At 41.4% G+C, this 16,141-nt stretch overlaps 1 protein-coding gene across 8 annotated transcripts in view; it reads left to right on the top strand.

Annotated features, from left to right (window-relative positions):
* Positions 1–16,141, top strand: part of MSANTD2 (Myb/SANT DNA binding domain containing 2) — a 36,379-nt gene that overhangs the window by 3,387 nt on the left and 16,851 nt on the right. For 2 of the 8 annotated variants that reach the window (XM_059676826.1, XM_059676827.1), the window contains exon 2: positions 1,745–1,789. The exons of 5 other annotated variants lie outside the window; for them this stretch is intronic. In XM_059676826.1, the coding sequence (XP_059532809.1) occupies positions 1,745–1,789 (45 nt within the window). Of the gene's footprint in view, positions 1–1,744; positions 1,790–2,348; positions 2,440–16,141 lie in introns of all 8 variants that reach the window. One more of the 8 variants, XR_009450129.1, reaches the window with a different exon arrangement.

Here is a 16,141-nt window from a genome sequence, read left to right as displayed (position 1 = left end):
AAGTCTAAAGAATAATTTTGGAAAGTATAAAAATCTAGAGCAGCCCTAGCCTGTTTTGCTCAATGGATAGAGCGTCAGCCTTCGGACCAAAGGGTCCGGGTTCGATTCCGGTCAAGGGCATGTACCTTGGTTGCAGGTTCTTCCCCAGCCTGGGCCATGGTCGGGGTGCAGGTAGGAGGCAACCAATTGACGTTTCTTTCTCACATCGATGTTTCTGTCTTTCCCTCTCTCTTCCACTCTCTCTAAAAATCCATGGAAAAATATCCTCGGATGAGGATTAACAACAATAAAAAAATCTAGAGCAATGTTACTTAAACTTTAACCTAAAAATAGAGACTTTGAAACCCAGTTTGAAAACTAAGTTCTGTCCCTCTAGGAGACTTAGTATGAATTTAATTTTAAGCATAGAAGCAAATGTGGTCAGTGAAATCATAGCCTTACACAATTATGAGGTGGATGTCCCAAGTAATCCAGATTATGTTTATGAAAATAAAAACCTTAAAAAAGTCTCGGAGAATCCCAAAACCCTGAAAGTAAACCTTTAGATTCCAGTTTCAGAAATGCCGATTTAGAACAGGTAATTCAGAAAAAACTTTCACTTTATTGTTTTGATGAGACCTGCAAAAAGGAATTCAATAATCTCTTTTGCTTTAGATTTTACAAAATAGACATAAAGTAGTGCAGTAAAATGGACTATGAGGAATTCTTAATCAGACGAATATAATGTGCTCACTTCAATGTGAATTCTGTCAGAGGCCCACAGGGAATATGTAGATAATGATAATGGCTCATCACAGTGTGCATCAGTTACATTTCTGGTCTAATGTATATGAAATACCTATCAAACTTCAATTATGAAAATGCTAATAATTTCTTCTAAGTTTGAAAAGAGGGAGGAGATATATAGTAACTTAAATTTGTTTTTTTCAAGAAACTTTCCCCCTAATCATAGTTTCAACATGTTGATAGCAGCTTCCATCTCATCATGTGAAGGCGTCAGAAAGCTGGATCCTATCCCGGCCTCTTTCCCAACCACCTTCCCGAATAACCTAAAAGCACATCACTCCCCTTCTCTGGGCTCTGCTTCATTCCTCTTATGTATACACTAGAGGCCCAGTACACAAAATTCGTGCACTGGGGGGTCTCTCAGCCAGGCCTGCACCCTCTCGCAGTCTGGGAGCCCTGGGGGGGATGTCCGACTGACGGCAGTCAGACATCCTTAGCGCTGCTGTGGAGGCAGGAGAGGCTCCCACCACCGCTCCTGCGCTCGCCAGTGGTGACCCCAGCTTCTGGCCGAGTGGCACTCCCCCTGTGGGAGCACACTGACCACCAGGATGCAGCTCCTGCATTGAGCATCTGCCACATGGTGGTCAGTGTACATCATAGCGACCAGTTGTTCTGCCATTTGGTTGATTTGCATATTAGCCTTTTATGATATAGGATGGAAGTATTAAAATTGTAAACATTGAAATTGAATTAAGAGCTTTTGAATTTAGCTACCAAAGTACAATTTTTAAATACCAACCAAGGGATTATGTATATCTCTAAGCACATAGGATTTTAACTTAAAGTCAGATATAAACATTTGTTTATTGCTGCAAAGAATTTCATTGAAAAGTCTGTCTGACATGTCGTTATTAATATTTGTTCAGTCATTTGGATAAAATGGATGTGTTTGAGAATGTGTTGCTGCCTATGCTATTGTTTGGCTCTGATGTCTTGTTGCTTTTTGTTTGTTTGCCAGAAGAAAATTTGTCTGCTACCAATTCCAGCCCAATTTTGGAGCCAGGTAACAAATAGGGTTTTTTTTTGTGTGTGTAGTCATTACATGATATTTTATCCTTTTGTACACTAGGCCTTTTCTTCATATGTCCATTCAGCAAATACTCGAGCGCTTAACTATGTGCAAGGTTGTCTGCCAAATGTTAGGCTGAATAAAAGCACTGTAATATACAGTCTGAGAGCTTACAATGCAGGTGAAGTTTGTGTACATACATCAGAGAGTTAAAAGCTGTACAAGACAACACAAGGAATGGTATATAATGCAGTACTTGCTTAAGTGTCATTACTAAAATGCCTTAGTGTCATCCTAAAGCAGACAGTAGGTGTGATGGCTTCAAAGGAGGGAGAGAGCACATCACAGTTCATGCTGTAGTAGTGGAGAGATCTCTCTAGATTTGGAATTCATGAAAACATTGCCTTCTGAGCCACATGCCATATTCACACTTCCCTCGATTAATCTGACGCACTACAAAACCCATTCTCAAGTCCCATATTTTGGGGTTTTCTCCAACAATTTGCCTCTTGAGAGTTGGCTTTATGTCTTTGAAACAGATGTGTTCTTCTAGGTTTACCTGAAGATGAAATGCAAAGTGACTGCATGATCTAAAACACTTTTGCTGAATCAGTGCTGGTGCTCATCAGACCTATTTACAAGAGGTAGGCAGACTTCTACCCAGCAAACACAGTGACTGAATTTTTAGAGACATTGCTTAGATTTATTCATCAGTAATTGTCATAATGTTTGGAACAAATTCCATACTTTAGCAGACCAATCACAGTATAGTATATTTGGTCTTTTTTTAGTTAGTATTATTTTTTCATCTTCACCCAAGGATTACTGAAGAGAGAGAGAGAGAGAGAGAGAGAGAAACTTCAATATAAGAGAAGCATGGATTGGTTGCCTCCCATACGCATCCTGACCGGTGATCAAACCCACAACCTTTTTTGGTTTACAGGACGATGTTCCAACCAACTGAGCCACCCTGTCCAGCCTAGTCATTATTTTTGAGAACCAACAGGGCAAAGGTAACTTGGACCCAAATGCTTGTTTCTGTATAAGCATTTTAATAGACTCTTCCCACCTCTGAGGACTTTTCTCTTGTGTTTGCAGACAAGACTTTTCCTTTGCATTATCGTTGAAAGGTTTCCAAAAAATATGGTATACTGTCAAATAGTTCATAAGAAAGATTTAGTCAGACTTGCTTCCTTCCATTTTTTACTATTCAGTTTCTGTTGTTCCCATGCCACTGTTATCCAGAAGCTTGTGTGTTTCAGTTTGCTTGTCTCTTAGTGAATCTGACAGGGATTGATGTGTATCTTAAAAGAATATAGTCACACACCCCATAACGACATTTCAGGCAACAATGGACCGCACATATGATGGTGGTATACCATTTCGCCTGTGTATATGATTAGTACTTTAGTAGTCGCAGGCGGTAGTACATCAGGTTTGTGTAAGTGCACTCACTCTCTGATTTTTTCACAATGAGGAAATCGCCTAACAACATTATTTCTCGGAGCGTATCTTCATCGTTAAGCTGCGCATGACTGTAGACTTAGACTACCAACCATGTTCTACTTACATTTAGGCTTTCCGTTTGGAGGTAAGGGATTTAACAAGCACATGTTGAAACTGGATGAAGAGGCTTCCAAGTTTCATTTTAATTAATTTAATTTTAAATTATAAGTAGGCACATGTTGTTAGTGCCTACCATATTGAATAGTGTAGGAGAAAACTTGTTATTCAGAGTATTAAAAGTCTTTATATTATGAAAGGATTCGCTTGGGATTCACCCACAAACCTCTGGGGAGTTCAAGATTCCTTCTTGCACTCTCTGCCACTTTGCCCCTGAGTAGGAGGAACCTTGATAGAAGTCAAGAAAAATGCCCCGCCATTCTAGGAGGAAGAGCTTTTAGTGCAAGGAATAAAATGCTGTGACCTCAGTTGGCTGGGGCATGTCATACTCTTGGTTTTCTAGGACAGTGCTGTCCATAGCACTTTCTGTGATGATAGGAGTTTCTATGTCTGCACTGCCCAATAGCCACTGTGCAGTAGCCCCTAGCCACAGGTGGCTGTTGAACATATGAAATGTGGCTAGAATGACTGTGAAACTGAATTTTTAACTAAATTTAAATATTCATGTGTGGCTAGTGGTTAATGTATTGGCCAAATTTTTTGCTCATGTATTCCCAGAAGAGTTTTGAAATCCATGTACTTTCTTGAACATTTTAAAGCTGAAATTAAAAATGTTTTCCTAATATGTTTGAAAGTTTACAGGATATAGAAAATGTTAAATCTTAAAATGTAAAATGAGTAAGATGAGGATTAGTCATAAAATTTATTGAATAGTATACTCTGAATGTGGTGAGAAATTCATCCGAAGTTCTGATCTGTAGGTTCTATTAAATGTATCTTGAAAATGTTGATGATCAGACACCATTCCACTTACTTTTTTGTTTTGTTTTATTCTCACCTGAGGATATTTTTTCCATTGATTTTTGAGAGTAAAGCGGAGGCAGGGGGAGGGAGGGAGGAGAAAAAGAGAAATACCAATGTGAGAGAGACACATCGACTGGTGGCCTCCCACAGTCACCCCGTGGATGGAATCTGCAACCCAGGCATGTGCCCCTGAGATGTGGGGCCGAAGCTCTAACCATTTAGCAACACCAGCCAGGACTCCCCTTACATTTAAACGAAACAATATTACTAACCTATATTGCTTTGTTTATTCTAAATTAAGGAGCCAAGCTTCACACCTGGAAAATGCAAGACTGGAAATGACAGGAATCCCTAAGGTTTTAAGGTTCCTTGATCAGTCATTAAAGAAGGTGTGTGGATACCCCAGCTGAAGACCACCGCTTTAGAACTCTGAGTTCTTTCTTGACTGGTTAGTGGGCCCTTGAATTCCACTGCCCTTAGGAAATGGGAAAGGTGTGCAGCTTAACTCTTGGCTAAAATCAAGCTTCTGGGGGAGGGCTTGGAGATCATGCTCATTCCCTTTTATCACACTCGATTGGCAGAATCATCTCGGGGTTTCTATACTAGTAAGTACTAAGGTCTGAAATAAGGACTTTGTTTTTTAATTATTTACCAGTACATATTTGAGTGCCTCTGCAGTAGGTCCTAGGACTACAGCAGTGTACCACTTACCCTCACTGTGTCCACCTTCCGTGGAGAGTCAGACCACTCACACACCAGTCTCAGTACTGTGAGCAAGGCCTGTGTATTGTGTTGGCTCATGGTGCTATAGGTGCCCACAGGAAGGGCATCTCATAGGCTTTCAGGAGGTGGATCCTGAGGGTGAGTGAGGTGGGACTGAATTGGCAAAAGGAGTAGAGACAGATGAGCAGTTGGGGTAAAGGCCCAGGGGCCGTATAACTTAAAATGGTACAAACTGCAAATTCAGTAAAATACATTTTGTTCAAGAATCCAAAACAACCCATCCAAATAATGCCCTTGTTCCAAGCAGTTTATACACGATCAGCTGCTTAAAAGTCATGCCTTTTGCCCTAGCTGGTTTGGCTCAATGAGTAGAGCATTGGCTCATGGACTGAAGGGTTCCGGGTTCAATTCCGGTCAAGGGCACATACCTCGGTTGCAGGTTTGAGCCCCAGGTCAGGGCATGTGCAGGAGGCAATCAATCAATGTTTCTCTCTGTGTGTCTCTCCCCCTCCCTCCCACTCTCTCTAAAAATCAATGGAAAAATATCCTTGGGTGAGGATTAATGAAAAAATAAATAAATAAAAATAAATAAAAGTCATGCCTTTCAAATGAAAAATTTGGCATTGAGTGGCATTTGGTGAAGGTATGACTTACAAGCTACAAATGAATGGTTGGTGGTGTCGTAAAGAAACATGCGAAAGGGTGGGAAAGATAGTTTGGCACATAATAGTGCCAGTTCCAGATAATTTATATGTTTTGCTAAATAACATTTTTATAGTGTTGAATTGCAATCATGCAAATATCCATGATACATCTCTTTCTGTAATTTATGTACTAAAAGAAAAACCACAGCAGTGCACCTTTTTGAACATATAACAAGAATATATTTTACCCTGTGGCCTAGTACTCACATAATATATCTGTGTAACTGAAACAAATATCACAAAATAATAATGAATATAGCTCACACTTTCTAGCCCTCACTGTGCTGTGCACTGTTCTAAGTGCTTTACAAATATTAATCTATTCAGTCCACGCAATGACACTATACTTAACTATGTTCAATACACTCTGCTATGTTCTAGTCTATTTGAATACAGGTAATCTAGCTCCTGAATCACTAGGCCAGTGGTCGGCAAACTGCGGCTCGTGAGCCACATGTGGCTCTTTGGCCCCTTGAGTGTGGCTCTTCCACAAAATACCACATGCGGGCGCGCATGTACAGTGCGATTGGAACTTCGTGGCCCATCTGCAGAAGTGGATATTTTGTGGAAGAGCCACACTCAAGGGGCCAAAGAGCCGCATGTGGCTTGCGAGCCGCAGTTTGCTGACCACTGCACTAGGCCATAGATCCTCTTTAGTAACATAGTTATACGTGTAAGCACCAACACCAGCTTGCACCTGGTAGCCCTCTTTCTCCACCACTGCCCGCACCCTCCTCCTCCCCAGTACTTTTCAGCACTGTCTTTCCTTTTCACCCCAGTCCCTCTGGTACCTCATCTTTCCCCAACCCCAGCCTCTGTGTCTCCAGAAGTTCCGCACCTAAAACTGGTGCAAAGAAAACCTCACCAGATGGGTGCAACCGCTCCCACTGGTACAGGGCAGCGGGCTTACTCCTTGGGGACTTGCAGTTCAGGGTCACATTGGTCCCCACACGGGGCGCACCCAGAAGATGGCAGGATGGAGGAGCTGGAGGAACTGGGGAAGGGGAGACAGGTTAAAAACTCACACCCAAGAGACCAATAGACACACACACACACCAACTTCTACACACATACCCTTCAGTCACTCCATTTAACCCTCCTCCAACCTGTACACTCAGCCACTGGGGAGAGAGACCTGCCTGATCTCCCATGGGGGGCGGGGGGAGGTACTGGGAAGGATGTGCTTCTTACCCCTTAAAGTTTTGCTGTCGTGGCCCCTGCTTGTGCCTTGCTTGTCTTGCACGTTCACAGAGCAGCGGTAGGACCCAGGGTCTTTCTCCCCGAGGCCCTGCAGCCGCAGGGACACATTCCGGGAGGGCCTGGGGTAGACCAGGGACACTCCAGGTTGGCTTGTTGTGGTCCCACTGATGTACGCCAACACCTGGTGTGGGCATAACCCCTGCCCATTATCACATGCCTGCACTGTGCCCACAGGCTCAGCCAATCTCCCTCCCCCAAACTGCCAAACCTCAGATGCCCCTCACCTGCACCGTCCCCTCTAACGTGTACCAGCTCCCCATTCACCCCTTCTCCCTGGCCACCCTCTCACCACCCCAGGTCCTCTTCACCAGAACAGTTCTTGATCCCCTGTATATTGTTTCTTCATCTCCCACTTGGGGTGTTTAGAAAGGTGGTCACAGCCCACAAAATCGATTTCCCAACCCACTAATGAGTCATACCTTCAGTTACATAAAAGAGGGTTAGAAAATAATGAGGTGCGATCGATCTTTTTTTCAGTCATTGTGCTCTATAGACTTAAGGTATTAAAATTCCAGGAACATTAATTATATCCTGGTGAAATGTGTTATGCTATGTAGTTCGAGATAGCTGGAGCCTAGGGTTTGAGGGGGGAGGGTAAGAGGAGGTGGGAAGTTGTAGGAAGTGAGACAGGAGACATAATAAGCAAGAGATCGGATGATGTGCCAAGGAGTTGGGACTTCATCCTAATTATCAAGGGATTTTAAGCTGGAGAGCGGCATGGTTAGTCTTAGGTTCTAGACCTGGCTCTAATGTGGGACATGAATTGCAAAGGTTAAGACTGGAAGCCCAAGGATCATTTGAAGGCTTCTTGCAGTTCTCTAGACAGGCAGTGAATAAAGCAGCGGCGGTGAAAATGGAGAGAAGAGAACCGATTTCAAATGTATCAATATCCGTGGGGCTGCTGGGAGAATCTGAAAATTCAAATTTATAGGATTTGTTAGATCTTAACCTGTCACAGAATTCACTGTTTGCTGCTGTACCAACTCCCACAGGATTCTTTGTTGTGTCCTCAAGGATCATCACAATATTTCATAGCTTACGTTTTTAGAACCAGTGAGATCCAACTCAAACACCATTTAGAACAGCCCTGCCTCCGTTACCTCTAGGAAATATTCTCTACAGACGCTTGGATTCTGATCTGCTCCCCAGTCTTCAGAAGTGATCGTCCTGCCTTTTTTCTCTTTTTTAACATGGTCAGAGGGCAGGCACTAAAATTCAGATCTAAAATTTCAGATGTTCATTGTCTGAGGGCACTCTGAAGTACATGCTCATATCGCCAGGTTAAGGGAGAATAGCAGTCCCTGCCCCCCTGGGAAGGCTGTACGTGTAATGTTTAAAAATGTTTTGAAAAACGGGAGGAAAAAACTTCTTGAGCTTCAAACACAAAGACCAGTACCACAAAGAGCTTTAGATTTTAAACAATTGATTGTTAGGTACTTTTTACATTTATTTCTGTTGTGTGCTTCATGCAATGTGTTCTCCTTGCTCTTTACCTTTGCAGAAACTTTATTCACTGTTCACCATGAAGGCCTCATGGATCTGAGCCTCACATGCATATGTTACAGATTATTTGGAGTTTATAATCTATGCGGAGTCTTACTCCCTATGGTTCAGAATAATTGAAAAAGTGCCTGCATATTGGAAAAAGACGTCTATTTAAATCTGTGTAGTACTTAGCTCATTTTGGGAGGGGCCTTGAGAGCCAATGGAATTTTTTTTTTTTTTTTGGCACTAATGGAACTTTTTTCCCCTTGGCAAAAAAAAAAAAAAAATCAAGTGAGTGTTATCTTGTCACTTGGTAGCTTGTGTTATTCCTTAGGGAAATGCAAACCTGTATTTATTCTCAGACATTTTAGGCATAACAGCCATCATTTTTTTATATATGTGTTCTCAGCTTGTATTCATAAATTACATATTTCGAGCTACCAAATAGCACTTCATTCAAAATAAATTGATACAGTAGAATGAAAGTTATTCATTTAGATGTTTTCTAGTTGCATTTTCTCAGCCTGTGTAAGACTACTTTGTTGTAATAGCCTAAATTTTTGAAACTCACTCTATTGCTTCTCTACTATCTACTTTCAGATTACTTCATTTATCAAGAAACTCAATTATGTTTGTAATTGATATTAATAAAACCGGAATAAAGTCTATATCTACCCCAAACTGTTTTTATTATAATTACTTTGAATCTGAAAATACCTTTCTCTAAATGGAAAGGTCTGGTTTATGATTTAGGAAAAAAGAGTATGACAGGTTAGAAAGTACTCTAGCTTGCCCTGGCCACTGTGGCTCAGTGGTTAGAATGCCAGCCTGCACACTGAAGGGTTGCGGGTTCGATTCCCAGTCAAGGGCCCTGCCCTCGTTTGGGAGGCAGCTAGTTGATATGTCTCTCTCACATCAATGTTTTTCTCTTTCCCCCTCCCCTCCCCTCCCACTTTCTGAAAAGCAATGGAAAAAATATCCTCAGGTGAAGATTAACAACAACAAAAGTACTTCGATCTTATATTGGATCTCTTAACTGCCATATATAATCTTAAGGAATTTTTATTCGTTTCACTTATTCATTCATTCATTTAGCAAAAATCTATTGGGCCACTTCGGCATGCCAGGCATTGATTTAGGTGCTGTGGATACATCAGTGAACAGAACTGGAAAAAAAAAAGAATAACTGTCTTCAAAGACTTTATATTCTGATAGAAAACGATATGCTACTTAAAATAAATTAATTCACAACAATTAACACAATTAGAAAGCCCCTTAAATATGATATTCCTTGATATCAGCTTTATTGACCTTAGAAAGGTCGAGTTCTCTACCTCACATTATGCACAAGAAATAGAAATACATTTGCCTTTGCTTTGATAAAAAGGATTTACATGATTCTATATTGTGCCTTTTTACTGTGATACGTCCAGTTGTCCCTGAGTTCATCTCACCAAGCGGCAGAGTGCAGCATTGTTAGAATTCATTCACTCATTGGGTAATGAGCACCCCTGTGCTGGGTTCCGAGGTTCAGCCTTTAGCAAAACCAGGGAATGTGCCCTCTCTCTCCTGCAACTTAGGGAACATAGTTAATAGTTGGAGTAGAATAGATTAGTTGTGTGCCAATTTTTAAAAATTCTTTTAAAAATATTTTTATTGATTTCAGAGAGAAGAAAGCAGAGGGAGAGACAGAGACATCAATGATGAGAGAGAATCATCGATTGGCTGCCTCCTGCATGCCCCCTACTTGGGATTGAGCCCTGACCAGGAATGGAACTATGACCTCCTGGTTCATGGTTCGGTCCTCAACCACTGAGGCACAGTATAAAATAGTATTTTTATATGAAAAATATAAACCACATTAAAAATGAAGAAAAAACCAATGGAAAAATTTAACTTCATCATAACCACATATTCATGAAGCATTTTTTGAAAAGTGATGGTGAATTTGATTTTAATTCCAGTAAATTTCCATTCACCAAAAAGTGAATGAGAGGTCTACATGCTCTTTGTTGTAGTGAACTCTTAAGAAAATATATGGGGCATTCAAACTTTTTCTTTGATTCATGCTGAGTTTTGCCTGCCTCTTGCTTCTTGTGAACACATTGTCCAGTAAGCAAAGTCAAATCCTCACTCTGGATTCCTTTTTCCGTTGTTTCATGTCAGTGTTTTAGTCGCCATATTCCTGCCAAGACTATAAACCTTTGAAAATGGTTAAATGATTGCTTTTATCTGTGAATGAAGAAATATGACCAAAAAGTTGAAGAAGCTGTGATGATATAGCCAGGTGTTTCTGAACCTTGAATAATAATGTGTGAGCAAAAACATGTACATAACAGTGTTACTATGTGACAAACCTAAATCTATAGTTCTCACATGTTATCAAACAAAAACAACTTTATAAAATACTTTAAATATGAATAAAATACAAATAAAATCAAGCTAGTATTCCTTTAGTATTGGAGGACATGGGTTAGCTGGAACCTGTTTACTTTTCCAAACAAGATCTTGATACTGAGTGCTGCAGTTAGGTTCTTCGAGTTTGTTACTCCTATCATTAGCTTTATGATAAAACTTTGCTGCTAATTTTTCTCTACTTGAACTAACCTTTATTCATAAGGCACCTTGGTCTCCATATTGTGTGACAGCTATTTTTGTAATAATAATGGCTAATATTTACAGAGTGTGAGCTATTGGGCAGACACTGTTTTAAATGCATTACTTATATTTTTCATTTAACGCTCATAAGTCTATGAATGAGGTACTATCATTAGCCTCACCTTACAGGTGGGGAAGTTGAGGGACCAGAGCGATTAATTTGTCTAATGTCACAAAGCTAGTAGATAGGGAAGCTAAACTAAGCAGTCTGACTCCATACTCTTAACTACTAGGTCTTACATATTGCTCCCATATCATCAGCACAACTTTATTAAATTTTGACAATTGAAGTAATATTTTGACAACAGTCAGAGCGTAAACAGTCATAAATGCAACACCAAGATCACATAGCAACACCCAGATGGATATCATTATGTTCATATATATTTTTTTTTAATATATTTTATTGATCTTTTACAGAGAGGAAGGTAGAGAGATAGAGAGTTAGAAACATCGATGAGAGAGAAACATCGATCAGCTGCCTCCTGCACATCTCCTACCGGGGATATGCCCGCAACCCAGGTACATGCCCTTGACCGGAATCGAACCTGGGACCCTCCAGTCTGCAGGCCGACACTCTATCCACTGAGCCAAACCGGTTTCGGCACATATTTTGTATCATAGAAATGAAAACATAAATTTTAAAAATGCTGGCAGCCCTGGCCAGTGGGGCTCAGTTGGTTGAACGTCATCCTGTGCACCGAAAGGTCACCGGGTCAATTCCTGGTCAGAGCACATGCCCAGGTTGGGGTTTGTGTGGGAGGCAGCTGATCGATGTTTCTGTCTCACATTGATGTTTCTCTCTCCCAATCTCCCTCTCTCTAAAATCAATAAAAACATTTTAAATAATAATAAATAATTTCAGATAGTTCATGGTGTCCTAAAATAACAAATACAATGAGATAAGAAAACAAAAAAAAATTTTTTTTTAATAGAAACTAAAATAATAAATATAGTGAGAAACCTTGATATGGAATTCCCTTGCAAGGATTTAAAACAGGTGTTGAAACAAAACTTTATATATATCTATAATAAGCTAATTAGACCAGACATCCTTCCAGACAACCTCCCAGACGAAGCTGGGCCTGTGAGGGAAGCCCGGGTCCCGGGTGCCAGAGGAAAGCTGGTGCCAGCAGCCAGGGGAAGGAAGGCCTACTCTTGCACGAATTTTGTGCATTGGTCCTCTAGTGTGTGTGTGTGTGTGGCCAGATTATGATGACCATCCCATCAGCACTTCATTGACACTTCCAAAAATACTGAATATTGAAAACTTTCTAAGCAAATACTCTCAAGGTCTTATTATTATTTGTATAACTAATTCACTTCATTGTTCTGATGGGGTGGTCATTAATAATCTGGCCGGTCATAATAATCTGGCCACTCAGTGTGTGTGTATCAATAATATATATATATTATTGACTTCAGAGAGGTAGGGAGAGGGAAAGAGAGATAGAAACAAGGGGAGGTTGGGGGTTAATGGGGGGGATGAGGACACATTTGTAATACCTTAACTAATAATAAAAAAAAAGAGAGAGAGAGAGATAGAAACATCAATGATGAGAGAGAATCATGGATCGCTGCCACGGAATGAGCCCGCAACCGGGGCATGTGCCCTTGACCGGAATCAAACTCAGGACCCTTCAGTCCGCAGGCCGACGCTCTAGTCACTGAGCCAAACCGGCTAGAGCGAAACAAACAAAACTTTTATTGTAGAAGACATTCAATCATTCATTCAAGTCTTTATAAAAATGATGGTATTTATTGGACTCCCAACTCCTCTTAAAGGAGTTGCATTATAAAAAGAGTTGCATTATAGGAGCTTGCATTATAGAAAGGAATTGCATTATAGGAGCTTGCATTATAGAAAGAGAAACGTTTACAAAGTAGAATTACCTTTTGACAGTAAAAGCAGGTAAGATTGTGGCCATGGAGTGTCCATTACCTTATGCCTGCCATTGTCCCCCTTTTCCTAAGAGGTGACGGGGATGAGATGGACTGTTTTGTAATAAATCACACGAAGGTACCAACAAAAGTGATATGCATGTGAAAAAGCTAAATAAGAATCAGAAAAGAAATCAGTGCAGAGTATAGTAATAATCCGTGTAAATATGGTTACTTTAGCTAAATATTAAAATGAGCTATAGCCCTAACCGGTTTGGTTCAGTGGATAGAGTGTCGGCCTGTGGACTGAAGGGTCCCAGGTTCGATTCCAGTCAAGGGCATGTACCTTGGTGGCGGGTGCATCCCCAGTAGGGGGTGTGCAGGAGGCAGCTGATCGATGCTTCTCTCTCATCGATGTTTCTCTCTGTCCCTCTCCCTTCCTAACTGTAAAAAATCAATAAAATATATATTTTAAAATGAGCTATAAACTTCTCAGCAGAAAGGTAAATACAGTGACTATATACTTTTCAATGTCTGCTGAAGAGAAGCATACCAGGTTCTAGTTTTGAGACCAAGGATTAATTTACATTTGAATACACTCTGACAGTGACCTTGAATAAGTTGCTACCTCTTAGTTCTCTTTTCTGTTCAATAAGGATGCATCACAGATCCCTTGTGCGGATGTGATAACACTGCCCAGATCCCTCCTCCAGGAATGAGAGGAGAGTCAGTCCCCCCAGCTGCCGGAGCGCTGATTGATGATGGCTTCTGGTTGGATTCCTCCTGGTTGGATTCCTCCGGGGAATTTCTCTTTGCCCGAGGGAGCTGTCTTCCCCAAGGTTAGGCTCCCTGTCCTGTGGCGGCCTGAGTCCACTGACTGGTCAGTGCTGAAATACAAAGGGACGGCCTCCTTGCCTCAGTTCAGGACAGCTCTGAAGGGCCATCGAAGTTCCATACCCCACTCTGGGATTAGCCCAAGCCTCTGTTCCCACTTCAGCTTCTTTACCGGGTGCTGCTCCTCTCGGTCTCACAAGTAAGCCTCCTGCACACAGTCTCCTCAGAGTGTTTTCTGGGACCCTCTCTTTTAGCTTTATAATCAAAATTAGGAATAATAAATTTACACTGTTTATCCCCAGTCTCAGCGCACAGTAGGCACTGAGAAAATAGTAATGGTTTCCTTTCATTACATGGGACATATGGAAAATGTTTGATTTTTGTAGAAGTACAGACATTGTTTTCATATGGCCATTGCTTTTAGCAATCCTCATAAAGATAAGAATAAAATATTAAAATGCTACCAAATGAGCTATAAAAAGTATGATTGACCTGGCCTAGTGGCTTAGTTGGAGCATCATCCCATACACCAAGAGGTAGCCGGTTTGATTCCCCGCTGGGAGCAAATAGGGGAGCAACCGATCGATGTTTCTCACATCAATGATTCATATTCTCTCTCTCTCTCTCTCTCTCTCTCTCTCTCTCTCTCTCTCTCTCTCTCTCTCTCTCTCTCATCAATGAATATGTCCTTGGGTGAAGATTTTTAAAAAACCATGTATAGTGATTACTTGAATTTCTTTCTAACAACTTTCTAAATAAGTTCAGGTTGCCCAAGAATAAGTGCATAAACTTAAAACATGCTTATTTTCAGGTTTTCCTAGGAAGGTATGTGTCAGATGTGTTCTTTTCACACACTTATGACCTGTAGTTTATATCATGTAAATGCAAAAATACCCCACACTTTTTGAAGTAATTCAATATTTGCCCTTTTTAAAAACACACACACATAAAAACACACAACTGACTCAATCTTGACTTAATGCTTTTCCCTAGATATCTTGATGGAGGATTTATGAAACCTTAATTTTTACATGATTTTATCCAAGTGTCAAGATTATTGTTTTCACAAACACTTAAAATTTACTAATGGAAAAATCTGTATTATAGGTTATTTTTGCATTATAGATGGTAGGGTTTTTTTTGTTCTTGTTTTTTAAATATATATTTTGATTGATCTCAGAGAGGAAGGGAGAGGGAGAGAGATAGAAACATCGATGATGAGAGAGAATCATTGTTAGGCTGCCTCTTGCACACCCCACACTGGGGATAGAGCCCGCAACCTGGGCATATGCCCTCTCTGGGAATCGAACCATGACCTCCTGGTGCATGTGCATAGGTCAGCACTCAGCCACTGGGCTAGATAGTAATTTTCAGCGTCATCAAAGGTCAGGTCATTGGCGTCAGTTCAACACCAACAGGAATTCCCAGGTTGGATGCAGTGAAGAAGGAAACTTTATTTAGTGCAAACAGCTCAGTTGTGACACAGCATGTCTGTAAAAATAGTACTGCTGTTAGGAGGCCCTGAGGCAAGGCCCCCCCATCCAGCTAGACAGCTCTGCTCTGCTCCTTGCTGGTCTGCTCTGCTCTGCCTGTGTATGCCTGCCTAGTCTGCTCCAGAGAGATCTTTGGTGTTTCAGCCAAGGAGAAGCAGTCTTAAGTGGAAAGGGAGCGTGCACTTCCAGAATCAGAGGTGAGCTGACTTACAGAGACAGAAGTCCCTGATCCTGGTCCCTGATTGGTCTGTCCTCATGCAAGTTAGGACTCTAAATCCTCACAGTTTGATTGGTCCAAAGGACATTGTCCTGATTGGTCAGAATGGAGCCCCCTCTGACTTATGAAGAAGCTGATGGGGATATAGCTGTGTATCTCTAATTAGGTGGAGAAAGTCTCAGTCCTATTGGTTGAAATAGGGTTCTGAGAACTCCTTCATAAAGGCCGGCTCAGATGGCAGGAACACAGTGCAGGCAAGGCGCTCTGTGAGGGTGCAGGCAGCTGGTGCAGGCTTCTCCCTCAGGCCCTGCATAGAAATGGTGCTAGGCTCTGTTTCCTTCCTTCCTTCCTTCCTTCCTTCCTTCCTTCCTTCCTTCCTTCCTTCCTCCCTCCCTCCCTCCCTCCCTCCCTCCCTCCCTCCCTTCCTTCCTTCCTTCCTTCCTTTCTCTTTTCTTTCTCTCTTTTCTTTCTTTCATTCTTTTCGTTCTTTCCTTTTTAGGCCCTGTATAGAAATGGCTGCTAGGCTGTTTCCTTCCTCCCTCCCTCCCTCCCTCCCACCCTCCCTCCCTCCCTCCCTCCCTCCCTTCCTTCCTTTTTAATGTATTTGAGGGGGGCGGGTGGGGAGAGAAAGAAAGAGGGAGAGACACCACTTATTTGTGCATTC

The sequence above is a fragment of the Myotis daubentonii genome, chromosome 19 (assembly GCF_963259705.1).
Source record: "Myotis daubentonii chromosome 19, mMyoDau2.1, whole genome shotgun sequence".
Classification (NCBI taxonomy): Eukaryota; Metazoa; Chordata; class Mammalia; order Chiroptera; family Vespertilionidae; genus Myotis; species Myotis daubentonii.
Note: the sequence above shows the minus strand (reverse complement) of the source record. Positions and strands in the feature narration are given on the sequence as shown.